The sequence below is a fragment of the Eriocheir sinensis genome, chromosome 36 (genome assembly GCF_024679095.1).
Source record: "Eriocheir sinensis breed Jianghai 21 chromosome 36, ASM2467909v1, whole genome shotgun sequence".
Lineage (NCBI taxonomy): Eukaryota > Metazoa > Arthropoda > Malacostraca > Decapoda > Varunidae > Eriocheir > Eriocheir sinensis.
Window position 1 is genome coordinate 16,956,026 of NC_066544.1, and position 26,627 is coordinate 16,982,652.

The 26,627-nt window shown below is 46.2% G+C and overlaps 1 protein-coding gene across 9 annotated transcripts in view; it reads right to left on the reverse strand.

Annotated features, from left to right (window-relative positions):
- Nucleotides 1–3,083: 3,083 nt before the first annotated feature.
- The window catches only part of LOC127007940 (transcription activator BRG1-like), a 51,189-nt gene continuing 27,645 nt past the window's right edge, over nucleotides 3,084–26,627 (reverse strand). Inside the window, exons 1-24 of one of the 9 annotated variants that reach the window (XM_050879466.1) lie at nucleotides 22,929–23,087; nucleotides 20,657–21,744; nucleotides 20,300–20,552; nucleotides 19,484–19,622; nucleotides 18,775–18,977; nucleotides 18,139–18,436; nucleotides 17,439–17,721; nucleotides 16,933–17,126; nucleotides 16,277–16,486; nucleotides 15,834–16,028; nucleotides 15,118–15,291; nucleotides 14,644–14,757; nucleotides 13,815–14,050; nucleotides 13,270–13,436; nucleotides 12,822–13,030; nucleotides 12,180–12,368; nucleotides 10,697–10,867; nucleotides 9,890–10,003; nucleotides 8,977–9,000; nucleotides 7,705–7,919; nucleotides 7,021–7,150; nucleotides 6,383–6,563; nucleotides 5,805–5,953; nucleotides 3,084–4,513 (exon numbers count right to left, since the gene is read on the reverse strand). In XM_050879466.1, the coding sequence (XP_050735423.1) occupies nucleotides 4,511–4,513; nucleotides 5,805–5,953; nucleotides 6,383–6,563; nucleotides 7,021–7,150; nucleotides 7,705–7,919; nucleotides 8,977–9,000; nucleotides 9,890–10,003; nucleotides 10,697–10,867; nucleotides 12,180–12,368; nucleotides 12,822–13,030; nucleotides 13,270–13,436; nucleotides 13,815–14,050; nucleotides 14,644–14,757; nucleotides 15,118–15,291; nucleotides 15,834–16,028; nucleotides 16,277–16,486; nucleotides 16,933–17,126; nucleotides 17,439–17,721; nucleotides 18,139–18,436; nucleotides 18,775–18,977; nucleotides 19,484–19,622; nucleotides 20,300–20,552; nucleotides 20,657–21,740 (4,935 nt within the window). In that variant the 5' untranslated portion in view covers nucleotides 21,741–21,744; nucleotides 22,929–23,087 and the 3' untranslated portion in view covers nucleotides 3,084–4,510. Of the gene's footprint in view, nucleotides 5,954–6,382; nucleotides 6,564–7,020; nucleotides 7,151–7,704; nucleotides 7,920–8,976; nucleotides 9,001–9,889; nucleotides 10,004–10,696; nucleotides 10,868–12,179; nucleotides 12,369–12,821; nucleotides 13,031–13,269; nucleotides 13,437–13,814; nucleotides 14,051–14,643; nucleotides 14,758–15,117; nucleotides 15,292–15,833; nucleotides 16,029–16,276; nucleotides 16,487–16,932; nucleotides 17,127–17,438; nucleotides 17,722–18,138; nucleotides 18,437–18,774; nucleotides 18,978–19,483; nucleotides 19,623–20,299; nucleotides 20,553–20,656; nucleotides 21,745–22,928; nucleotides 23,088–26,627 lie in introns of those variants that run through there. The other 8 variants (XM_050879464.1, XM_050879463.1, XM_050879465.1 and 5 more) reach the window with 8 other exon arrangements.

Here is a 26,627-nt window from a genome sequence, read left to right on the forward strand (position 1 = left end):
ATGGGCCTGACCTGAGTGACGTTAGCTTAGGATTTGACAGACTAGAGTTAAGATCGGTTATTGGAGAGAGAGGGAGGGAGTCAAACCCACCCCTAGGACCATTACCCAGTTACTCTTACATACGTGATTTGAGGTGTTTAGTGGGCCTGACCTGAGTGATGTTAGCGTATGGTTTGACAGACTAGAGTTAAGATCGGTTATATTAGTGATCGTAAAGTGGTGGTTAAAGTTGGGGAGGAGAGAGTGAAAACTACCCCACCTCGGTACTAATACGTGTTATAAGGTGTTTTTTTAAATTTTTTTATGAACTGAATGATACTGGCTAAAGGTTTGATACACTAGAGTTAGTATTGGTATTATTGGAGTAGTGGTAGTGTAATGGTGAGGTATTAGTTAGTGGGAGGGAGGGAGGGCGTGAAAACTACCCCACAACGGTACCATTACGTGTTATAAGGTGGTTTTGGGGTGACCAGAGTGATGCTGGCTATGGGTATGACAGACTAGGGTTGAAATCGGAATTTAGCAGGAGTTTCATAGGAGTTTGGGGCATTTCCATGGGTAGTTTCATGACCCTGGTGGTAGATTGACAAAGTTTCTGCACCATGAACGTAAAGAAACCCTCATGGGGACGCAGTTGCCCCCACTTTTGGCCGTTATACAAATGATTGGTTTAAGAAAGAGAAATAAGCGTCTAAGAATAGGCTAGGCTAATGACTAATCCCTCACATACGAATTAAAAAAAGTAAAGAATAGGCTAGGCTAATGATTTTAATCCCTCACATACGAATTAAAAAAAGTAAAGAATAGGCTAGGCTAATGACTTTAATCCCTCATATACGAATTAAAAAAAAGTAAAGAATAGGCTAGGCTAATGATTTTAATCCCTCACATACAGAATAGGCTAGGCTAATGACTTTAATCCCTCACATACGAAGTAAAGAATAGGCTAGGCTAATGATTTTCACCCTTCACATACGAAGTAAAGAATAGGCTAGGCTAATGACTTTAATCCCTCACATACGAAGTAATTTATAGATATGCGGGCTAATATTGGTAATTCTAGTGGTACTCATGGCCTTGTTGGAGTAGTTTAGTGTATGGGAGTGTTCTTGCGTACTGTTCTTACGTATACGTTTATTAGATGTCAAATGTTTGTAAGGTCGGCAGTGTAATTAGACGCCTCCACCTCTCTCATTAACTATTTCCAAAGTCCAGGAGATCAGTCGAGTTAATTCTTATGAGTGGTATTTTAGATTCATGGTAACAGAAGAAGGGTCATAAAACTACCCCTGATAATGCCCGCAACTCCTACGAAAGCCTTGTCAAATACGTGTGTGCTTGGGCGACCTTGACACAAACGCAAGCACGCAAACACCTTGATTGCGTCATAGTTGTTAGTGGCCGGGCTGTTGTCATGGCAACGGGCGGCGGCCATCATGGATTTGGAGGTAGACAAAAACGCTGATTGGTTGAGGAGGCGAAGGGGCGTGTCCGTGAGGTGAGGTGGGCGTGGCTTATCGAGGCTAGGTTGTGGTGGGCGGTGCTTAGGAGAACAGGGGTGGGGTATAGGAGGATTAATATGAAAAGAGGTTAATGCTGACATGTCATTTGTTTCCCTTGATCAGCTATTTCCTTTGCTGTATAATAATAATAGTAATATTAATAGAGAATAAATACAAGCCCTCTGACCACTGCCCACTACGAATGAAAAAAAGTTTAGAAGAGTGGCCAAGAGAGATGGAGGTGTATGTAGTAATATGGCGTAGCTGTGTTGTATTATGTCCCTTAGTGATGCTCATTTAGTTTGTCCCTTCAGTCTAGTTTAGTTTGTCCCTTCAGTTTAGTTTAGTTTGTCCCTTCAGTCTAGTTTAGTTTGTCCCTTCAGTTTAGTTTAGTTTGTCCCTTCCCTTTAGTTTAGTTTGTCCCTTCCCTTTAGTTTAGTTTGTCCCTTCAGTCTAGTTTAGTTTATCCCTTCAGTTTAGTTTAGTTTGTCCCTTCAGTTTAGTTTAGTTTGTCCCTTCCCTTTAGTTTAGTTTGTCCCTTCAGTCTAGTTTAGTTTATCCCTTCAGTTTAGTTTAGTTTGTCCCTTCCCTTTAGTTTAGTTTGTCCCACCTTTACCGTCACCTGTGTTGTAGTAGTGATGAGTTATGTACTGTTCTGTGTGGTAGTGATCCTCCTTATTTGTCCCTTTAGTTTGAGTATTGCATCCCACCATTACCTTCACCTGTACTAATGTCTGTGTGCTTCCAGGTGAGCGTGGAGGCAGCACCTGTCTGGCCGGAGCCGTGGGAAGCAGACAAGCGGAAGGAGGAGCCCCGAGACACAGCGAAGTATACCTCTAGTTTGTACATCCACATTCCAGGTTGGGGAGGTATTTCAATATTTCAATCCCTGTAACTGTAAACTCTTGCCCAGTATCCTTTACCATACAGCATCACTTTTCTTGCCTTCCAGTTCATCTCTCTCCTCTCTCTCTCTTTTTCACCCTCTATTCTTAGGACATCTGCAGTCAAATACATCAATCCACATTACTCTTAAACTTATATCATGCAGCATCCATCTCCTTGCCTGCTCAATTCATCTCTCTTTCGTTCAGCCTCTACCATACAGCATCCATCTTCTATCCCTCCAGTTCATCTCACTCCTCTCTCTCTCCCGTCTTCACCCTGTACTCATATGGTAGTAGTAGATGCAGTTAAATGTCAATCCATGTTACTGTTATCTCTTGTCGAGTAGCCTTTACCATACAGCATCTATCTTTTTTGCCTGTTAGTTCATCTCACTCCTCTCTCTCCCTTTTTCACCCTGTACTCTTATGGCAGATGCAGTTAAATATTTCAAGCCATGTTACTCTTATCTCTAGCCCAGGAGCCTTTACCATATAGCATCCATCTTCTTGCCTGGCCAAATTTTCTCATGTTCCCTTCTGTCCCTCCTTCACCCTTTACTTTCTGAGAGGAGCTGCAGACATATATCATTCCACATTACTCATATACATACACATGCTATTTATTGTACATACACTCGGACTATATAGGAGGTGTTTGTATGGGGAGTATTTGAGGTGAAGGAAACATTTGGTCTTCTGGACATATTTATTAATGTGTATCATGACACCTACACTTCCATTCCTCTGTACAGTCTAGCATGTTGACGAGACACACACTACACCATGGAATGAGATGGGCAACTTGTTTGACATAAAAGATATTCTCCTTCCTTCCTTCCCTCCCTTTTAATAAGTTAACTAAAAGCACAGAGGACACTGTCTTAGACTTAATACAATAACTATTAGTGTACATTGTGAATTACTCAATACAAATTATACCTCTCAACCTGTTACATTTATAATATGCAAACATGACAGGCTAAAATGTTCATAACTTATAAATTGGCCAAACTTTCATTTGTGCATATTCAATACTATAAATATACATGAATTAGAATATTCAGTCTTCTTAATCTCACGTTCCTCTTGCCTGGTAATGTAATGGCCGCTGCACTCATTGATCTCTGTTTCCCCCTGCCCGGGACACCCAAAGACTATAACACAAGTACTAAACATCCTGACCCTCTTGTGACAATACAGTGTTCTCTCGTGCACCATCACAGGCTAAGGTTGCATGCAAGGACGTCACTCAACCCACAGACGTCTGCCCACTTACCCACTACCCACCCACCAGTTATGAAGTGAATGAAAAGTGGTGGAAAAAAATGTGTGGTGGAATTCATGAAAAAAATGTCAGAAAAGTGAAAATGCTGCCACTTGGTAAGAATCTAACCGTGAATCACGACAGGATGCAGCCGTTTGCCCTGTGAGTGAGACGATTCCAGTTAAGATGAACAATAGGGTAAACTTTAAACCCTTTCCCTGCCATATCAAAACTAGTGGCTGCTTCTACCTGCCTCTCTACCCAACCCCGGGACCCTCTAACTTACACGACAGGACTAAGTTTATGAAAATTACAAACTTGACACCAAATTCCCTCACTAGGTCGAAGAAGCACCCATTAGAGAACTGAATAGTGGTGTGATGCGAATGTGTTAATTGTTGCCCATGAGATTTAGCTTCACTCTGCTGGTCTGGAGTGCTGAGGAGTCTTGGACCAATACTCTCAAACATTTCGGGGCTCACACACCCAGATTCGATAAGGCTTTTGTGGAGGTTGTTGTGTGGGTATTTCCATGGGTAGTTTTACCAGCCTGGTGGGAGCTTGATGAGGCTTCTGCACCATGAATGTGAGCACTCATGAGAACCCAACCAATCTCCTTTGTGGCCTAATGAAATAGTTGCTGTGAGAGCCGAAAAAGTCTGATAATACTGGCCTTTGTTACCCTTTTCTCCCAGCCGTGTACGAGACAAGCAGTCCTTCACACCGTCACAAGAGCCCCACCATCACCATATATCTATGTACCCCTCAAAAGCCGACCAAGCCAGGAGGCCTAAGCTAAGCCGCGCCTCACATCAAATACACCTTTGTTCTTCTCTTGCCTCAGGCGCCTTTCCACCTCACTGAAAAAAGCAACAGTAAAGAAAATCATTCTGGAACGAAGGTAAGAGAAGAAAACTTACGGCTAAGAGCTTCAAAAGATGGAATGAATGAAAACAGCAAGGCAAGAAAGAAAAGGTACTGAAATCATAATATGGAGAATGAAAAGTGAGCCTTAAAATACATAAAGTGAAGAATAAAATGATAAAACAAAAATAAATAAATAACATGAACCAAGTGGAAAATACAAGTCTTCAAAATGCTGCAGGCAGGAGACAAACAAACTAAGGATGAACTTAAGAACCGCCACGCCTCCCGCGGACGACAGAGAGACGGACCCACATGCACCCAGTGCCAGGGGGAGCAAAAACGGCCGCTGGGTATTCGGGCGCGTCAGTCGTCCAGTGTGGCGGAGAGGCGCAAAGTGGCAGCAGCAGCAGTGGTGAGCAGCCATGCCAAGTGACCTTACAGGTGAATGACCCAGCCAGCAGCCACAGGGGGAGGGGAGCAGGTGGGGAGGGAGAAGTGCTACAGGGGGATAGGGTGGGAAGGGAGGTTATGTTCTATAAGGGGAAAGAACGGGAGTAGATGAGGAGGGAGGAGGTCAAGTGCCAAAATGGAAAGGAGGGGAGGGGATAGGGAGGAATGACTAGCAAGGGAGCACAACACTGAAGAGAGATGAGGCCATTGGTGTCATGGGATGGGGAATTACTTTTTATTTTGAGTGTGCTCTGAAGAGGGTGTTTCTAAACAGAGTCAGGCATCAGAGCTTTTATTAGGGGGGGCACTAAGATGATAATTAGTTTTCGGGGTAGAGAGAGAAGGGCAGTGTGTGTAGTGAAGGAGGGAACCAATCTTAAAAGGAAAAGGAAGAGCTCTGGGCATTTCTGAGGGGAGTAGAGTATGGATGGAAGAGAGGAAATAGCCTGTCATCATCTTGGAGTAGAGAGGGAAGAAAGAGCATTGAATAGTGAGGAGGAAGGTCAGGCATGGAAAGGCAGAGACAGCAGTGGATGTACTAAGGAGGGAAGGAGTGATGGAAGGGGTTTTAAGAAGGGGACATGAAGTAAAGAAAGGGTGAAAGGCAGAGACAGCAGTGTGGGTGTACTAAGGAGGGAGGGAGTTGTGGAAGGGGTGAGGAAAGAGATGTGAGGAAGGAGAGAAAGGGTGAATGGCAGAAGGGGCACAGAGAAGGACTAGCATTGTTACTACTGCTGGGGGGGTAAGGTGGGGAGGGGTGGGGGGCTACACCTCATCTCCACCTCCTCCTCCGTCCCGCTGGCCAGGTCTCTACTGTCCTCCTCTCTTACTCACGTCGTCATCATCCTCCTCGTCGTCTGAGTCATCGGCGTACTTGACCCTTTTCCTGCGACCTCTGCCCTTCTCCCCCTTGTTCTTTTTGCCCTTCTTTTTACGTGCAACCTCCTCCTCTTCCTCCTCCTCCTCCTCTTCCTCTTCAAACTCTGTAAAGGGGAGGAAAGTCTGGTTAAGTTTATTGTCAGGACTTGGATCTCTGCAATATGTGAAGTTGGGAGTGATTTTAACCATGAAGGAAGTAGAGAAAGGAGTAAAAGAGGAAGGTCATAAGGGAAGAAACAAGAGAGAGGCTGACAGGCAAAGATGACGAGTAACATAGGAAAGTGGAGAGAGAAATCAAACCTAGGTAGACTTTCTCTCACCTTGTGCTCTGAGGAGGGATAACCAAACCACAATTACTAAGTTAACATTAATATTTAGAGTTAAAGTAAGTTACAGAATATTCCACCGCACAGAAACAACACACATATCTCCACTGATGATCCGTGGTCCTCCAATACACATTATCCCATCACAAACAGCATGGAGTGGCAGAGGAATTACAAGAGAGGTAAACAGAGGTAAGCAAAACTAACCTTCAACCTCACCTTGCTCTGGTAGGTTGTCGGCCTCCGTCTCAATGCGCTCGCGGGCATTGAGGAAGACGCTCTGCATGACGATGGAGTCCTCGTAGATGATGGACGCCTCCTCGTTGTACTCCTGGGCGTTGCGACACAGCAGCATGAAGTCGTGCTCCAGGTCATTTAGATCTTCATACTGTGGGAGGTGAGGTAGATTGATGGTGGTGAGGGGATGTGGTGGTGGTAGTGTGGGATAAGCGTCTGTGGTTTTAGAGTATTGGTAGGGGTGTGGAGGGTCTGCATGGAGTGTTAGTGCAGTAGGAGTGGTGTGGTAGTATTGTAGAGGAACTTTGTGGGGTCTTAACATTGTGGTAGTTGTTGGAGGAAGTGGAGTGGGGGGGGGGGAGGGGTTAGGGTATGGTCTTATAGTATGGGGTCTTAGTGTGGTGGTAGTGTCTGCCTGTCTTAAACAACAAAGTAACATACATTTCTCTTCCTAACATTAACAAGACAAAGTGAGAAGAGCTCCTTGGTGCTGCACACTTATAACCATTCCTGCTCTCTTTTCCTCCTCCCTTATCACCCCTCCTCTTCCTTCTCCTCCTCCCTCATTACCCCTACTCTTCCTTCTTCCTCCTTCTCCCCTCACTCACCCGTCCCTCATCGATCTTGGTCATGATCTTCACTATGTCCATGGGCCGCTTGATGACCCCGTAGTAGTCCGGCAGCTCCCTACGCGACGGCAGCTTCATGAAGGGCTCGCTCAGCACGCGGCCGTCGCTGCTGAATGAGGGGACAGGTAAGCAAAGGTGAGGGGCAAGTAAACAAAGGTAAACAAGCATAACAAATTGTAAACAAGGGCAAGAGGTAATAACTAGTAAACAAAGGTTGGTAATAAATGATAAGGCTGTAGGTGGACAAGGGTGGTGACTAGATGGGATAACTTTAGGGAACTTGTGTTGAAATCTGAGTATTTCTATCTTCACACATCTTATACTAATAGCCAAAGATGATTGACGCTGCAGCTATGTTAATAAATGGTAAGGCTGTAGTAAGGTAAGGGTGGTGACCAAGGATGGGATAACTCTAGGGGACTCTGTTGGAATATGAGAGCATTGATATATATTCCTACAACTTGTACCAATAGCCAGAGATAATTAATGCTGCAGCTATGTTAATAAATGGTAAGGGTGATGACTGTAGCTGGGATAATATTTATGCATCTTATACTAATGGCCAAAGATAATCAACACTTCAGCTAAGTTAAGAGTCCCCTATTATTCACAATGAACCACAAGAGAGAAAAAGAAAAAACAGCAAGCAGGCAACATTCTCACCTGTCCTCGTATTTGATCACAATGTCCATGAGTCTCTTCAGCTGCCGTATGAGTCTCTTGTTCTTGGGGGCGGCCGGCTTCTCCCTGGCTGGCCGACCGCGCTTCTTGGGCTTGGGGTCATCGTCGTTCTCCAAGTCGTCCTGCCTCTTCCTCTTCCCCTTGGAGCCGCGCTTGGTCTTTGTCGCCACAACCTCCTCCTCGTCATCCTCCATCGCCTGAAGTCACGAGGGAAAAGTTTGTTGTGGTTATCGTTATTAGAGGTCAGTCGTTTTCTTTTTTTTAATGAGGGTATTGTAATTGTGAGTTTGTTGAGTGTTGCTTGTTTTGCTGCTGCTGCTGCTGGCATTTGCTATAATCATTGCTGTGGTGCCTCCATAATTATTGCTGTGGATATAACCCTTAACTCATAACTCCATCCATAATTATTGCTGTAGTTTTCTCTAATTATTGCTGTGTAAATAAATCTTTAACTCGTAACTCCACTCACAGCCTCACACCTCCACTGTGAGGTGACTCATTCCACATCTTATTACCATCTGGGCACTATTGTTATTTTTCTTGTTATTCTATGCCTTTCCAGCTTACTAAAGAGCCTATGTCTGCACTACTGTCTTCCCCAGAGTTGCGGTTACTACTCCGTTCACTCATCACCAAGATAACCACCTTTCTACTTAAGCACTCCAAGTCATTTCATCACCATCCAGCATTCACATTCACACCACTAACTGAGGGACAACACACTAACTACTTACAGACATGAACAACTAACACAGAAGCATCACACACACACAAAAAAAAGCCGTGTTAATAGTGGCACCCTTGCTTGGCTCCTTCTGATCCCCAGAGCTCATCTTTGATCCTCTTATAGCAAGAATCTAGAGTCTGGGTTGATTTATGGTCATCAGGGCAGCATGTGGGTAGTCTTAGGCCACTTAGTGATGACTGAAAAATTGCCAGCTTGTTTGAAGAGGCAGGCGAGACATGAACCTGCATCCTTCTGTACACCACACCTGCACACTGACCCTTCAGCCACCACCTCTGTCCTATCAGTCTCTAGTGTGCATAAATCACTACCGGGCAAGCACACAAACACATATAAACACAACAAACTGTCTCCCAGCCTCCTTTTGCCTCCTTCCCATCACACTCAGATTCTCATTCAAGATTCCTGGTCCAATCCATCTCATCTTTCTGAATCTAGTGTGCATAAGTAACTACTGGACAGCACACAAACACATAAAACATAACAAACAGCCAGCCTTCTCTCCTTACCTCCTTCCCATCATCCTCAACTGCCTGCATGGAACGAAAAAAACATTACCAAGTGGGTGACTTCCATACGGCACAGCACAACTTTTTTCTTCCTTGTTGTGAGCGAGCTACTCAACACATGCACGAGGACAAATGCACACACGTCACACAGGAATATATCAAGAGGATGCGGTGTGTTTGTAGGTACGCCACGTGTGTGTGTGTGTGCATGAGCGAGCAGAGGTGGGTAAGGCGAGAGACAGGTGAGGTGTGTGTGAAACAGAGGTGTATGTTTCAATGCAAAAAAAAGAAAAGATTAACAAGTAACTTTAACTGGAATTTCTGTGAGCAATAAGAAATGTCAAAGAACTAAGAGAGAAATGATACTGTGTGATAAAAAAGTACCTATAGTGAGTATATATGAAAAGAAAATTATGTTAAGTGTTTGAGACATTAAACAAGTGAATGAGAAATGTTAAGTTGTAAGTGCAATCAAGACAGGCAAACAGGAGGCCAAGAAAAGAGTTAGGTAGCGTGAGAACATAAGTATTTGTACGAGAAAATACAGTGTGAGTGAGAAATAAAGTCATAAGTGTAAGAAATATATCAAAAGTGTGTGCCAGAGACAGACCAAGAGAGTCACATAGCATAAGTACGACTATTTGTAAGGCGAGAAATTGCGAGTGGTAGAAATAAAATTGAAATGTGTAAGAAGTGTGTTAAAATCTTGAGTGAAAACAAAAAAACAAACAAGTCCAGAAACATATTGAAAAGTGTGTGCCACAGAGAGACAAATCAAGAGAAGCCCCACATGAAGTAGCACAAGTAACTATGAGAGAAATTTAGGGAGTGATAATCAAGAATCAAACGAAAATTAAACATGTTAGTGTGACAGAGGAGACCCAAGCCAGACCGAGCAGCCCCTGGAACTCACCCCAATAGCCCTGAGCCACTCCTTCTCGGTGAGGCTGTCCGTGTAGTCCACCTCCTTCTTGGACCGTGCCCGACGGTCTCCCAGCTCCTCTGGCTCCTCCTCCTCCTCCACCTCCTATAGGGGATAGAGATACATTAGTAGTGGCTGTGGTGCTTCTGTGATGAGTGCTGACCCTGCTTTGTCTATGGGTCGTATTTTAAAACTTCGTCGCCCAAGCACACATACTTGACAAGGCTTTCATAGGAGTTTGGGCATTTTTAGGGGTAGTTTCATGACATTGGTGGTTCTTTGACCCTTCTGTACCATAAACCTAAAAAACACTCATTGGAACCCAACTGGTCCCCTCTTTGACCTTTAGAAATAGTTGATGTGAGAACCCAAAGTGTCTTATCATACCAGCCTATATATGAATGGAAAGTATACCCTCAATTGTTTTCTGGACTGGTTTTGAAAGTCAGTAAAAGAAATATCATGTAAATAAATGAATAAATGTCTAAAGTTACCCAGTGATTCTTTACGTACAATCCTGGGAGTTCAATGTGAGAGACTTGCTACAATTCAATGAGATTAAGACCCATATTCTAAGACACTTTTGGCCCTCACAACAAATAAGGGGATAATTATTACTATATCTATTACTATTATTGAAAAACATGAAAGGGACATCCATGAAGGGGGAGCAAAAAAATTGATAGCCCCAGAGTCCTCTCAATGAGTAGACATGGCTAAGAAAAATAAAACTGACATTAAAGAAGAATAAAGAAGGGAGGGAAGAAAACAATGGCAGAGAGAGCGAGAGAGACCCACCGTCTCCTCCTCCTTCAGCATCCACTCGGGCAGCTCGTCCTCGGCCATGAGTCTGGGGCGGTTGCTCTCCTTCCGCCGCACCTCGTCAAACTTCTGGAACTGCTCAAACTCGTCCTCCCCTCGCGCGATCATCTGGTTGATTGTCTCGTCATCTGGCGCCTCATCCTCCTCCTGGTGGTGATGATAGCGGTAAGTGGTGTGGTGATGGTAGTGGTGGTGTTGAGGGTGATGGAATTGATGGTGTTGGTGATATGGGCTGTAGTGCTGATATGGGTGGTGGTGATGGTGTGGGTAATGGTAATCTTATTTTTCCGTTTCTTATTCACGAGTTTAAGGAGTTTTAGAAATATGGATATGGAGAGAGAACCAATAGAAGACTCAAATTCTGTAAACTATAACACACACATACACACAAATACTAGACAACGAACACTTCACACATCCTTATACAGTCTTAATACTCTTCCCAAACACACACAAATACTACACAACCAACACTTTACACATCCCAATACAGTCTTAACACTCTTCTCAAACACATACACGCAGAAGAGGAGGCTAATTTTGAAAAAAAGAGTAGTTTCTAGTTGTAAGGAAGAACCAAAAATGTTTTATAGATTCATAAATGGGAAGCTAAAGCGAAACGAAGGAGTGGAAAGATAAATTATGTAAAGGTTGAGAAAGGGGAACTGTTGAAGCTGATGGAAACTTTAGATGGAAGGAAAGCTAAAAGTGTAAAAATGAATTATTGGAACCAATTTGACATAATAACATGCTCAATAAATACAGGAAAAGTGCCTTTAGAGTTAAAGAGAGCAAACATTGTACCAATTTATAAAAGTGGAAATAAAACTGAACCATTAAATTATAGGTTAGTCTCTTTAACAAGTGTAATGTGCAAGATCTGTGAAAGTATAATAAAAAACAATGGGTTGAACATTTAGAAAAGGGAAACATGATAAATGAAAGGACAGTTTGGATTTAGAAAAGGGAAATCGTGTGTCACCAACTTAATATGTTTCTACTCAAGAGCAATAGACATGGTGCAAGAAAGAGAAGGACGGGCTGACTGTGTATATCTCGATCTGAAAAAAAGCTTTTGACAAGGTTCCCCACAAGAGGTTAATCTGGGGTTAGGGTATGGTCTTATAGTATAGGAGATCTGATCACGCTGTATAAGTTGGTAAATAAGTTTGATGAGGTGGATAGAGATGATCTCTTCTCTACTGCGAGAATGCAGGGGCTGAGAGGACATGGAAAGAAACTTAATAAAGGAACCTGTTTGAGTGACTTGAAAAAGTATAGTTTTCCACATAGAAGTATTAACACCTGGAACAGCTTGCGGGAAGAAGTGGTGGAGGCGAGCAGTGTCCAACAAATGAAGGAAAGGCTGGATTAATGTAGATATGGAGACGGGACTGTTAGAGCTTAGCTCAGGCCTTGCAGACTACAAATAGGTAAATACAAACAGGGCAATACACACACTTACCTCCTCCTCTTCATTGTCGTTGGACAGAATGGCTTGCAGGAACTGGCGACGGTCCGAGCCGGTGGACTTCTGATCGAACATACCAGCCTGGATAACCTTCTCGTCCATGTTGAGTTTGTAGCGCGCGGCGGCCAAGATTCTCTCCTCCACTGTGTTGACGGTCATCAGACGTAACACTCGCACCTTGGAGAGAGTAGGGAGAGTGAGTGTTAGGCTACGAAGGGAGGAAAGGGAGGGTAAGTGTAAGGGATATGTGAGAGAAAGAAGAGTGAGGGTAAGGAGGGTGAATGGAAGGTTTGAAGATCCCCTAAACTTAACCTGTCCATAACAAAAAAAAATTCTTACTGTGTGTCCTCAGAAAATTCAATTATGCACCTTCAGTAATGTCACTTATTGAGCCGTTCCTTTGTTTTTTGCTATAAGTTACTGTCTATCCAGTGTTTGAAGATACCCTAAAGTTGACCAAACTATAACCAAAATAAATTCTAGTTGTGCCTTCAGGAAATTCATATATGAACTCTGAGTTATGGCACTTATTATCAAACACACTGAGCCCTTTAGTGTTTTATGCTTCACATTGCTACCTCTCCTAGCACTACTCTCACTGCTATACTACAAAGTCTGATAGGCCCTCACCTCGTTCTTCTGGCCGATACGATGGGCGCGATCCTGGGCCTGCAGATCCTGGTGTGGGTTCCAATCCGAGTCGAAGATGATGACAGTGTCGGCAGATTGCAGGTTGAGGCCGAGACCTCCGGCACGCGTGGACAGCAGGAAGAGGAAGTATTCGCGGGAGGTGTTGAACAGACGCAGGAGTTCCCCTCGATCCTCAGACTTGGTCATACCTAGAGGGGAGGGATTATGAGGATAAATTACGACTAGCTTTCACTTGAGAGGATACAGCTATGTCATCATAGTTTCCCCGCAACACAAGCACAGAAACTACGAATAATCAGCTAAATAATAATAATAGTACAAGAAGTCCTGTTGGAAGTTGACCCAATGACTACAACGTTTTCTTATGACACAAAACCAAGACAAAATAATTAGTTGGCCCACGGTGTTGTCAGTCTGCTGTACGCACCGTCAAGCCTGAGGTACTTGAATCCCTTGTACATGAGGTAGTCCTCCATGATGGTCATGAGCTGCGTCATCTGGCAGAAGAGCAACACGCGGTGGTCGGTGGCGTACAGCTTGGGCAGGATGCGGTCCAGCAGCTCAAACTTGCCGGACGCTCGGAACAGGTCAGGTCTGAGGGGGGGGAGAAGGAAAGTGATGAGTTACTATGGTGAAGAGGAGAGTTGAGGGAAAGACTTATACATTGACTTGCTATAAGCTGAAGGGGTGACAGCTGTTTGTCGGGTAGAATTATTCTTTGTTGTAAGAGAAAATAAGATACGTACAGTAAGAAACTATAAAGAAAAGGTGATAAAAATGTAAATTCTTCATAACTACAGGATATAATGTTAAAACTACAACATATTAGCAAGAAAACTCCATTACTTGAAGCTCAGAACAAAATAAAACTAGGTATCCCTTGCCTAAAGAGGAGAAAAGAGGGAAAAAGAGGAGGATGGTATAAGAGGAAGCATTTATAGGCAAGAGACAGACACTGCACCGTCCACCCACCCCTGCACGATGCCGCCCGCAAAGCCGGTGTGGTTGCAGTATGCCTCCTCGATGTGCTGGAACATGAAGGGATGGTTGCAGAGCTTGCGCAGCTGCATGATGGTGTTCATGAGCGCCTTGGTGTTGCTCTTCTGGCCCTTCTTGTCCTCGGCGCACAGCATCACGCCGCGGGTCTGCATGGAGCGGTACAGCACGTGTTGCAGCCCAGACATCTCGCACTTGATGATGTACTCAACCTGCAGAGACAGAGAAGAGATTTAACCCCTTGACGTCAGATTTCTTACAAGAAGACATCACCAAGCTACAGGAATGGAACAAAAAGTGGCTGCTACAATTCAGTGAAGAAAAATGTAAAGTCATGCACCTTGGGAGGGAATATCCAGCATACTAGTACCACATGGGGAACAATCCACTATCCACCACAGAGGCAGAGAAAGACTTGGGAGTATATGTTACCAGGCTACCAGTGAAAGCCAAATCCGTGCCAATCGCAGCGGACGGGTTAAAACACATCTCCTTTTTGTTAAATATCCCTATGTTCTCTTATGGGGTTGGAATAATCAAGTAAACAATAATAATAATAGTAATAAAAAAGTCCTCTGTTAGAAGTGAGGAATGATCATGGCAGTTTCTCCAAGACACAAAAACTGACAAAGAGATAACTGGATAAGAACAGGTGGGGAAAAACACATCGTATAACCCCAATACCTAACACAAAATACTTTCCCACAAGCATAGAGCCCAAGAATAACCAAGTAAATAATGATAATAATAATAACACAAGACACCTCCCCCCCCCACAACAACACAACCCAGCCCCACACAGCACCTTATCTGGCAGCTGGGCCTCCACCTCTCTCTTCAGTCTTCGCAGCAGGAAGGGACGCAGCACCTTGTGGAGACGGCGGATGATCAAGATGGTCTCCTCCTCGTTCAGCTCCACCTGCATGGATGACAACCAGGAAGACGGGTGAGTGAGTAAAGGGGTGAGGATGAAGGATGCCTGGTGGTTGGATGAGTCTCTGGTTGTCCCTATTTCAATACTTCTCTATCTCTGTCTTTGTCTGTTTCTCATCCTCCCTCCCTGTCTGTTTCCTTAAGCATGGACCTCTCCCATCCTCTGTCTCTTCCTCCCCTTCTTCCATCCCTTTCTGTTTCTCATCTCTTATCTATTTATCTAAGTGTCTATCCCTCTCCCATCCTTCAATGCCTCTCAAATCAGTCTCTCTCCCACCCTTCCTGTTTCAATATCTATCCCTCTCTTCCTCCCTCTCCTCCATCCCTCCCTGGCCCTCTCCCTCACCTTCTCTCCGGTGGTGGCAAAGGGCGCGTTGAACCACTGCTCGAAGGTGGAACATGACTTGAAGATGGAGGGCAGCAGGAAGTTGAGTAGCGCCCACAACTCCGGCAACTTGTTCTGCAGTGGCGTACCCGTCAGTAGCAGGCGGTGCGGGGCGTTGTAGAAGGTGTTGAGTGTCTGTGGGGATGGTATGTGTTAGGAGGGTTTCGTTTTTGCTTTTACAGCATAGAAAAAAAAAGGACATTACTCGCTGCTCCTACAAAAAGAAAACAGTCCGAGTATGAGTGATGAACAGGAGAATAAACAAACTGAGATGATGTAAGAGAAAAAACTTGTGTCTTTGAAGGTGTGAAAAATATATACAGGAAGTGAATGGACAAATACAGACTCCTAGTCATTCATCTTCCTTTCTTCCTCCCTCTTTATGTTGCTCCCCTTCCTCTGGTTTTCTTCACCTCTTATCCTTTCACACTTTTTTTAACTCTACTTTTGCTTATATTTCTTCATCGTCTTTATGTTGCTTCCCTTCCTCCGCCTCTTCCTCTCTTCTACACATTTCTCCTCTTTTCATTACTTCCCTTTCCCCTTCCATGCCCTCCTCCTCCTCTACTTCTACTTCTTTTCCATATATTTCTTCTTCCTTTTTAATTTCAACCTGCTTCCCTTCCCCCTCTCAATGTTCTTCCCTTCCCTCTCCCACTCCTGCTTCCCCTCCTTACTTGTGTCAGCTTGCAGTGGTGGTTCTTCATCCTGTGACCCTCGTCGATGATCATGTACTTCCACCTCAGCTTGGAGAGCACTGCCTTGTCCTTGATGATGTACTCGTAGGTGGTGAGCAGCACGTTCAGCTTGGTGGCACGCATCTGGTTCTGCACGACGCGACGAACTTGCGGCGACCCCTTGTACGTGACCACCTGGGAAGAGAGAGAGAGGGAGGGGGGGCTTAGTGAGGGATGGAGAGGGATGAATTGGTGAGTGAGAGAGAAGGATGATGGGGTGGTCAGTGAAAGGGACAAGGGGGTTAGTGAGGGATGGAGAGGAATGAACTGGTGAGTGTAGGAGATGTCGAAAAGGAAGATCTAATAACATGGGATACAAGAGACTCAAGTGGCCATGGAACAAAGATAAAAAAGGATGCCTGTAAAAGAGATCACAGACATACCTGCACAGTGGGGGCCCATTTCTCAAACTCGAGGGCCCAGTTGGAGATGGTTGAGAGGGGGACGATGATGAGGTAAGGGCCATTGTTCTTCTTGGTCTCGATGAGGTGGGTGAGCAGCGCGATGGTCTGAATGGTCTTGCCCAGCCCCATCTCGTCAGCCAGGATGCCGTTCAGGTTGTTGTTGTACAGGGACACCAGCCACTCCAGACCCTGAGATGTGGAAAGGGTGAGTGGATTAGTGTGTTCAGATGCTACTTACTCCATCTCCTCCTCCTCTTCCAGTTTCTCCAGCTCCTACTTTCTCCACCTCCTCCTCTTCCTCTTACTCTTTCTCCAGTTTCAGTCACCTATACCTCTTCCTCTTCCTCCTCCTGTCTTTTCCTGCTGTTTCCCTCTTGTCAAATTTCTCCACCAGCTCCACTTCCTCCATCTCCTACCTCCTCCAGCTTCTGCCACCTCTCCTCCTCCACCTTCTGCTTCTCTACCTGCTATTTCCCCCTTGTCAAATTTCTCCACCATCTCCTTCTCCCTCCTCCTCCTCTTCCTCTTTCTCCAGCTCCAGTCACCTAAACCTCCTTCTCTTCCTCCTCCTCATCTGCTTCTTTCTTTTCCTCTTGTCAAATTCCACCACCTACTCCTTCTCCTGCTCATCTCACCTTGACCTGGTACTCCTTGAGCAGGCCGTTGACCATGATGGTGGCCTGCTGGGTGACGGTTTCCTTGACGGTATGGGCGATGGAGTAGTAGTTCCTCTCTCCGGAAATGTTCTTGTACTCATCGTCCTCCACCTTGGCCTTCTTCAGCATCTCCCTTGGGACCGTGCCGTCTTCTGGTTTGTCGCCCTTCTTGTCTGTTGAGAGAAGGGGGAGGGATGATTTTTTTTGTGTGTTTTTTTATAGTAAGGGATGTAGTTCAAGAGCAAAAACAAGGGAACAAGAAGCAAAACAGCCCACTAAGCACCACCTCTACATTGCTAGAAACTCGCCCACCTCCTCTTCTTTCTTTTTCTTTCATCCCTTTTTCCTCTTCCTTCTTCTCCTCCTCCTCATCATCAGAAAGCTCACCCTCCTCTCCTTCTTTGTCTTCTTCTCCTCTCTTCAAATACCTTACTCCTCCTCCTCCTCCTCCACCTTCTTCTCCTCCTCATCATCAGAACACTTACCTTCCTCTTCTTCTTTTTCTTTCTCCTTTTCTTCTTCCACCTCCTCAACCACCTCCTCCACCACCGCCTTCTCCTCGTCATCGGAAGAGTCTGAGTCCTCATCAGGCAACACCTCCCAGCCCGGGTTGGCGGTGAGGAAGGCCTCCAGGTTGTCCGCCGTGGGTGCCTGGAGACCGCTGACAATGTTTCCGGTTGCTGACTCCATGACGGGGACGTGGATGACCTTCTCCCCCTCCTCACCACCCTCTGACACGGCCTCGCGTGCTCGCTTCCTCTCCTCGCGCTGTTGGGGTGAGAAAGTGGAGGACATGTAGACAGGAGGGTAAGTTTGTGTCGTCTATCAGTGTGTAGTTTTCTCTAGGTGGTAATGAGGGCATGGCTAATGGCGAAGGAAGTGTTTCGATATTATGTAAACTGAGTAATGAATGCCATGGATGCCCACCAATTTCTTGCACTCGTAAATGAACCAATACACGAAATGAACACACACACACACACACAGACACAGCAGTTTCTTGTGCTAATATATAAATAAATAAATAACAAAACAATAGATGACGAAACCACCCACCAATTTCTTGCACTCGTAAATAAATCAATACACAAAATGAACACACACACACACACACACCAGTTTCTTGTGCTCATAAATAAATAAATAAATGACACTAACAAAACAATAGACGTAAGAACCACCCACCAATTTCTTGCGCTCCTCCTTGCTCTTGAGGCGCTGGTCCTCCTTGTGTGCCTTCACCATCTCCGTCAAGTTGGCGATGAACTCGTCGGTCTGCGTGAGGAGGTAGGCGAGGCGCTTGTCCTTCTTCTCGTCGATGAGCTTGCGGTAACCCTCCTCGTCCTCCAGCATGAGCCTCCGCAGACGCTCCTTCTCGATCCTCTCCTGCTCCTTCTGCTTCTCCCGCTCGGCGTTCATGTGGTGCATCAGCAGGGCCTTGTTCAGCTTGTTGATCTTCTGCGAATTCTGCCGGTGGAACTCCCTGCGGGGCGGAGTAGACAGGGATGAGTGGAGGTGAAGGAGGAGGACAAGGGTGAGTGGAGGAGGAGGAGGGAAGGGAGAGTGGAGGAAGAGAAGGAGGACAAGAGTGTGTGGAGGAGTAGAGGGGTGAGTGGAGAGACTAGGAGGAGAGGGAGTGAGTGGACGAGATATAGATAGATAAGAAAAAATAGGGAAGATAAACAGAGGAGAAGCCATTTTATTGTCTACAAAGATGCATAAAAAGAGACATAAAAAAGTAGAAAAAAGAGGCTGGTTTGAAAGGATGATCCAGACCTACTGAATCAAGAGGAAAGGCAAGAGGAAGCCCCCGCCACTCACTTTAGCTCCCGGCCGTGTTGCAGCACCGCGTTGAGGTACTCCTGGTGCTTCTGCCGCTTCTTACGCTCCGCCTCCAGCTTCTGTTGCTTCTCCAGCTTCTCGGTGATGCGCGCCTCACGCAGCCCCTGACGCTTGGTGCGCTTGTATGCCTTGATGTTGATGGCCGTCTCCAGCGTGGTGTCCTTGCGGTTACACCCAACAACCTGACGGGGACGGTTAGGGAGTTATAGTGAGTTAGTTTACCAGTCATAACTTGATGGTTAATTATGGTTTTTAGTTTACTGAAGATAATGGACAGTTGGTTATGGCTGGGTAGTTTACTGATCATAACTGGATGGTTAGTTATGGCTAGTTAGTTTAATGATCATAATTGTGGGTAGTGTCAGGGGTTATCCCATACATAAAAGGAGAAAGAAGTTGAATAATAAAATATCTATATAAATAATCTGCAGAACAAAGGAAGGTCCAACTAATTATATATTAAAGAAATTTATGATGAAAACATAGATGCTAAACCATGAAACTTAATTCTAGGTAAAGCAGTGATGAATAACAACAAACGAAAGAAAACACAGCAAAAACAAAACATTGAAAACATCGTAAAAGCACTGTAGAAAATTCATTAATGCCGCAACCGATCAAAATGGTAAATAAAATAAATAAATGAATCTGAACACTCCCTTAATTAACTCAACAGCCCCTCCCTCACCTCTGCCCTCAACTGGCGCTGGAAGTTGAGGAGCCGCAGCGCCCGCAGCTCTATCTGGGCCTTGATCTTGAGGTCCTCGGCCATGGTAGCGGGCAGGGCCGTCAACTCGTCAATGCGGTGGGCGATGCGTGTTGCCAACCTGGGGAAGGGTGTGGGCAGGGGGTTACAGATCCACTCTATTGATCTCTTTTGGCTGCTCTTTACTTTTGTCTATTATGGGAGTGGTAAGTAGCTTTTTTTTTCACTCTTTTGATGCCCTTGAGCTGTCTCCTTTGTTGTATAAATAAACAAAAACAAAAAAAAGGGCCTGATGGTTTCCCTATGATACCATTTTCCTCAAATTTTCTTATAAACACTCTCTTCACTCCCGTCTATTAATCTGTTGTCCTGATGGTCTCTCTATGATGCTATTTCCCTTAATCTTACCCTTAATACTCTCTTTATAATGTCTTCCCCATTCATTCTTATCACATGTCCAAACCATCTCAGTGTGATGCATAAGGGAATGAAAGGTCATGAAAAAACAACTCAGAAGAAATTTAGTTGAAAAAGAATCAACAGAGAAGAAGTTCCACTGAAAAAGTTCAATTTACTGTCAAATGGAAGCATCTATTTCCACGTGGCTTGAGCAAGGAACATTCAGGAGTTCAAAGATACATTGGATAAATACTACCAGTATATAGAGAGGCAGGAGAATACAAGAATGATTCATGTCCTGCGAACTACAAACAGGTTAATACGTACGTATTCATGTAAACATGCAGAGAAACACATGCGCATACACACACACACACACACACACACACACATACACACCTGTTCTCTCTCTCCTGCAGCAGTATGAGCGGGTCGATGCCTGAGGGCTTGGTGATGGGGGTGACGCGGCTGGTTTTGCCCCCGGCAGGAACAGGCGTGGTGGCTGTTGGGGCTTGGGGCACTTGGGGGCGGGGTGTGGTGCCATGCAGGGGCCCCGTGGTGCCGGGCTGGGAGCTCATCACGCTGGTGGGCGGGGGTGGGGTCTGCGGTGGCCCTGTGCCATTGTAGTGCGGCCGTACCACTGGCATGGGACCTGCGGCAATGCTCATACTCAGGACAGGTACATGACTGTGACTCAGTAAGTTACTATTATGACTCAGTATTGGTGCAGGGGACAACACAACCAGTAACACTCACCTGGGTGTCTGGGGTACTGCATGCTGGGGGGTCCCGGAGGTCCTGGGGGTCCAGGGGGGCCGGGTGGTCCTGATGGGGGGCCAGTTTGAGAGGCTGCAGGTGGTCCTGCAGGTGGCCCTGATGGTGGCCCACTGGGAGGACCCGTCGGGGGTCCTGGAGGTCCAGGAGGCCCACTAGGGGGCCCTGAGGGGGGTCCGCTGGGCCCAGAGATGGTCGGGCCCATGGGTCTGGAAGCGTCCTGCTCGGGGCGGCGGCCCTGGGCCAGCTGGGTGACCTGTGGGGGCACTGGCTGGTTGCGGGCAATGCAGCGGTAGGCCATGATCTGGGCCCGCAGCTGGTGCATTTGGTTGGGGTTCAGCAGCCCTGTGCGCTGCCCCTCGGGGCCTGGGGTGCCAGGGGGCCCATAAGCCGGCCCCCCTGGTGGTGGCCCAGAGGGGCCTGGGGTGCCGGCAGGCGCGGTGCTCCCTGAGGGGGGTGGCGGCCCCATGTTGATGTTTCCATACTTGGCGCGCATGTTGACCAGGTCGGTGTAGCGCGGGTCATTCTGCATGCCCTTGTCCTCCATGGTGTTGATGGCCTTCTGCAGCGCGTGGAGGTTCTCCTGCTGGAAGCTGCCACCACTGGGGCTGGGGCCGTTCGGGCCCCCCCCACTCGCAGGGGGAGCCAGGCCGCCGCTGGATGGGGGTCCTGGCGGGCCCTGGGGCGGGTGGTGGCTGCCGGGGCCCATGGAGGGGGGGCCCTGTTGCCCCTGGGAGGGCTGGGACTGGTAGTTGTTCATGTAGGGGCCGGGGGGCTGCTGCCACCCCTGGCCCCCCTGTGGCCCCTGGGGGTAAGAGTGGTGGGGGCCAGGACCGCTCTGTGGGGACATCCCAGGGCCAGGCGGGGGCCCCTGCTGCTGGGGGCCGGGGGACATCACTGGGGGGCCCATGGGGGAGGGTGCCTGTGGGGGTCCCATTGGGGAGGGTGCCTGGGGTGGCCCCACAGCCGGGGAGGTGGCCTGGGGTGGAGGCATGGGGGAGAGAGACTGCTGGGGGGGCCCCATGGGGGAGGCGGCACTCCCGGCACTGGGGCTCGGGGCCGACATGATGCTGCGGGGCGAGGAGAGGAGTTATATTAGGCACACACAAGGAATTCTGACGGAATTATCAAATCAATCAACAAGAATCAAAGGTTATCAGAAAAATAGCTTCATCGAAACTTGAAACACATTAGCATGGCAGGCAACTCTTTATATTCACACCCATACCCCAGGCCCTCCCTCCCTGGGCCATGCCCTTGGGATTGGTTCCAACACTATCAGTCAGCCAGACACAGGACCCTACAAGCTTTCTGTCAACCACTTTTACGAGTTATGGCTACACACATCATGCTAATCATGTCAGTAATGGTATGGCATAGAGAAAAGGGCTAAATATCCCAAAATAAACTTAATTAAGGACAGAAGAGGCTACTGGCAAAAAATATGAAGTATTCTCTTAAACTAACAAAGCCCTGTCGTAACTTGACAAATGGTAACCTGTTGCAACAGTACTGGTTGTTAAACTCTCAGTTATTAGTCTATTCCACCTCAGGTGACAACGAATATGGAGAAATTTTATTAAAATAAAGAAGCTACTGAGTGTATGGTCCACAGGGAGGGGCTGCTGAGGTGGCACAGACTATAGTGGTTAAACAGAGAAAAAGCTTTGAGTGATGAACAGCACATTGTGGTTGACGGTGGTGAGTTGGGTGTAATTCTGAATAAACACACCCACCACACCAGCATCCATAACCTTCTCTTCCCGACACACACACACACACACACACACACACACCAGCATCCACACCCTTCTCCCCACACCCACACCCAGTTACAAAGAGTTACTTATTAATTCCCCACTATCTGTTCACAGGTAAGCATCAACAACATTCTCATCCACCCCACACACATACACACAACGATAGAGAAACACACACACACACACACACACACAAACAAACAAACAAACACACACACAGCATCCACCCTTCTCCACACACACACACACATACACACACACTGAGATAAAGAGAACACCACAAACCCCCACAAACACACACCACAAAGCCTCACAAGCACACACAAAAAAACACAAAAAAACAGGAAATAAAGGCGGGCGGCTGGCGAGAGGGTGACCAGTGACAAAATCCTTCCTCCCCGGCGTCTCTTATTTTCCTTATTTCCAGCACTTCCACGCCTCCCACACGCCCACGCCCGCGCCCACACCTGCACCAACACCCCACACACACGCACCTCACCGCTGGGTCCCGGCAGAGGCCACGCAGCCGCTAAATAACGTTAAATAATGATGGAATTTTGCTCAGTGACTCGACGCAACACACATGGCGAGGCGTGCTGTGTTGCCGCGTCCTCTGCGCCTCTCCGTCACAGTAGTTTTCCGCATTTTTTTTCCCTTTTTAAATGTTTTCTGGACTCGTTAAACATTTGTGGTCATTGCTAAAGCATTTCTCAAGATATCTAGAGCTCGAATAGGCTTGGGAGTTTTCCAGACCCTTGTAAAACGAAAAATAATAATCTGGCTCTGTCGCCTCCTCCGCGCCTTCCTCCTCCCTGACAGCCCAGTTTTTCCTCGTTTTCTACCCTTTTTAAACATTTCTAGTACTCGTTAAACCTTTCTAATCATTGCTAAGACATTCATGGAGATATTTAGGCCTTTACTAGGCTTTGGAAAATTCCAGAGCCTTGTATAACGGGATACTGATCGGGCTGTCCTGTCCACCCCTCCCTCCACCCTGATCCGCCATACATTTTTCCTCGTTTTTCTATCCATTCATACACCTTTCTAAAGCTTCTTATGCCCCTCTAAACCTTGATACACCACATAAGAGGAGTTTTAATCCTTCAATAGCTTTTGGAACCTTCCCGAGTCTTGTAAAATAGAGAATAATGATCCGTTTCTTCCCCTCTCTACCTCTCCCTCCCTCCTCTGACACACCGCAGTTTTTCCTCTTTTACTTCCTTTTTTAAACATATTTTGAGCTTTATAGACCAACCTAAACCTTAAAATACTCTTCATTAACCTTGATATACCTTCTTCATCCTTTCTACTTCTTCCTAAACCTCGCAAGAACGGAATTAATGACAAAATTCTGCCCCAGCCTCAATCACTCTTCTCCTCTATATTCTTGCCCTTTTAAAACATTACTACGTGTATTTTCCGCTTTGATCTATGATGTAATGTGTGTTTCAAGGTTATTTATACGCTATAGGAAGGTTTATCTGTCTTTATTCTGTTTAGGGGAAAGTGTTAACAGCGGCAACATCGCACCCAGGGAGCATCCGCGTCCTCTCTCTCTCTCTTTCTCTCTCTCTCTAGCTAGCGGGTCGGGAGGAGATGTACGATAATCATCCTTCTTGTACGGTAAACATAGATAAATAGATAGATAGATAGAAAGACAGATGGATATGCAGAGAGAGAGAGAGAGAGAGAGAGAGAGAGAGAGAGAGAGAGAGAGAGAGAGAGAGAGAGAGAGAAGATGCACAGGAATAAAGGAGAAGGAAAAAAGGGAGGCGCTGGGATAATGATCGAAGTCCTATATCGTAGGGAGAAGGGAGATTAAACGTGATAGGGAAGGGATAATATATCATTAAGTTGTATAGGCAATGGGGAGATGAATTCACAAGGAAAATAGAAGGTTATGGGAGTTTAAGTCATAGGCAGGAGGAAATACAGGTAAGGGGCGGCGCCGCTCTGAAGATTATAGGCCTGCTGGTGACAGGGATGAGTGAAGAGCTGTTAAACTCTTGCAATGGACAGGTGGACTGGGGTGAGAGAAAATATACTCGGTAACTCTTACACTAGGAAGGTGGACATCATATAGAGATGATTTTGGGTGTAAAACAAGGTATCAAACGTCTTGTGGGCCGAGATATGCAGTTGACAAGTTGAAAAGAGGAGCTAAAATGAGAAAAAGATGAAAGAGTGAAGAGATACTGTTCACCTCTTGCATTAGGAAGGTGGACAGCGTATAGGAATGATCTTGGGCATAGAACAAGATTTAGACGTCTTGTGGTGTGAGATATGGATCGTTGACAAATTGAAAAGAGAAGCTAGAATGAGAAATAGCCGGTTAAGGGATGAAAGAATGGAGATATATACTCGCTACCTCTTGTATTAGGAAGATGGACAGCATATAGAAATGATCTTGGGCATAGAACATGATTTAAACGTCTTGTGGTGTGAGATATGGAGTTGACAAGTTGAAGAGAGGGATTAGGATGCAAAATAACGATAGAAGATAGAAATTGAGGAGACTACAAAGGCTCAGAAGACAGAAATATAGGAATAACATATGAGTTGATGAAGCGAAAGAGAGAAAGGGGAATGAGGGAAAGCGTGAGAGGAAATGAGGATGCAAAAGACGTGTGACGGAGAAAGAGAGATGAATGAAGGAGGTATAGGAAATTAAGGTGTGAGGGGGAGGAGATCGAGGTAAGAAAGGAGAGGGGAGAAAAAGAGAAAATGAGGGAGATAACCGTGGGGAGAGAGGCAGGGAAGGTCATTGAGCGCGTTGGGGTGCTTGAGTCACTCCGCCAATGATATAATACACTCCCCGCCATCCCTCCTCCCCTCCCACCTCCCCCTCTTCCTCCTCTCCCATCTGCACTCCTCCCCTTCCTCCTCCTCATCCCTGTCTCCCCTCCCCCTCCCCCCCATGAAGGCTAGTGACCGCGGCGCCTCCAGAAACGTTGACGCCGAGCTAATGTTTGCAAACGTTCCCGAGAGAGAGAGAGAGAGAGAGAGAGAGAGAGAGAGAGAGAGAGAGAGAGAGAGAGAGAGAGAGAGAGAGAAAGGGGGGGCGGGGGAGGTGTATGTGTGTGCGTATGTATGTGTGTGTGTGTGTGTGTGTGTGTGTGTGTGTGTGTGTGTGTGTGTGTGTGTGTGTGTGTATTTTTTTCTCTCATTACCGTTGATTTATTTCCTTCCTTCTTCTTCCTCTTTTTCCTCCTCATCCTCCTTCTTCTTCTTCCTCTTCCTCCTCGGTATATTCCTGTTCTTCTTGTTCTTCCTTTTCTTCGTTTTCTTTCTTTCTTTTCTTTCTCTTTCTTTCTCTCTTCTTTTTTTTTCTTCTTTTTCTTCTTCCTCTTTTTCTTCTTCCTTCTTTTCATTTATCTCACCCTACACTTATTCCTCCATTATTACAGCTCTATTAAATCTCCTCCTCCTCCTCTTCCTTCTCCTTTTCTTCTTCCTCACCACCTCCTTCTCCTCCTCCTCCTCCGCCGCCGCCGCCCAAAATGCACAACAAAGCCACCTTTTCGGAAAACTGTTATCAGGTAATTTGCGTAATGCGTCCATAAATTGGGCGCGCTCCTGCTGATTGCCGCCCACCAGGTGTGTGTGTATGTGTGTGTGTGTGTGTGTGTGTGTGTGACTACATGGGGTGTGGGGGTGTGAGGGAATGCATCTGGGAAAAAAGGAAGGGCAATGATAGATACTGTGACCTTAAAAACGTAATTGGCGTTAACAACATGACTGCCAAGCCTGTTCCACGACTCTAATAGTAACCCAATTTCTGCCTATGTCTTTGTTGAATCTGAATCTATCTAACTTAAACCCATTGCTACGTGTCCTACCTGGATCTTTAACAACCAAAACCATATTAACATCCTCCTTATTAAAGCCCTCCATCCATCTATAAACTTCACTCGTGTCCTCGTGACCTTCGCCTTTCCAGAGATTGCAGATTTAAATGCTTGAGTCTATCCTCATACGGCAAGTTTCTCCTCTTTTTTCCCCTTCCCATGTAACTTGACCCTCTTAATTTTCTCTCCCTTTTTCTCCCTTCTCCTTTTTCTTTTTTCCTTTCTCTTAATTCCCTCTCCCTTCTTCTCTCTCTCCCCTTTCCTCTCCTTATATTCCTCCCCTTATTTCCTTCCCTCCTCCGTCATCTCCCCTCTTCCCTCTCCCCATTTATCTCTCCTCCTCTT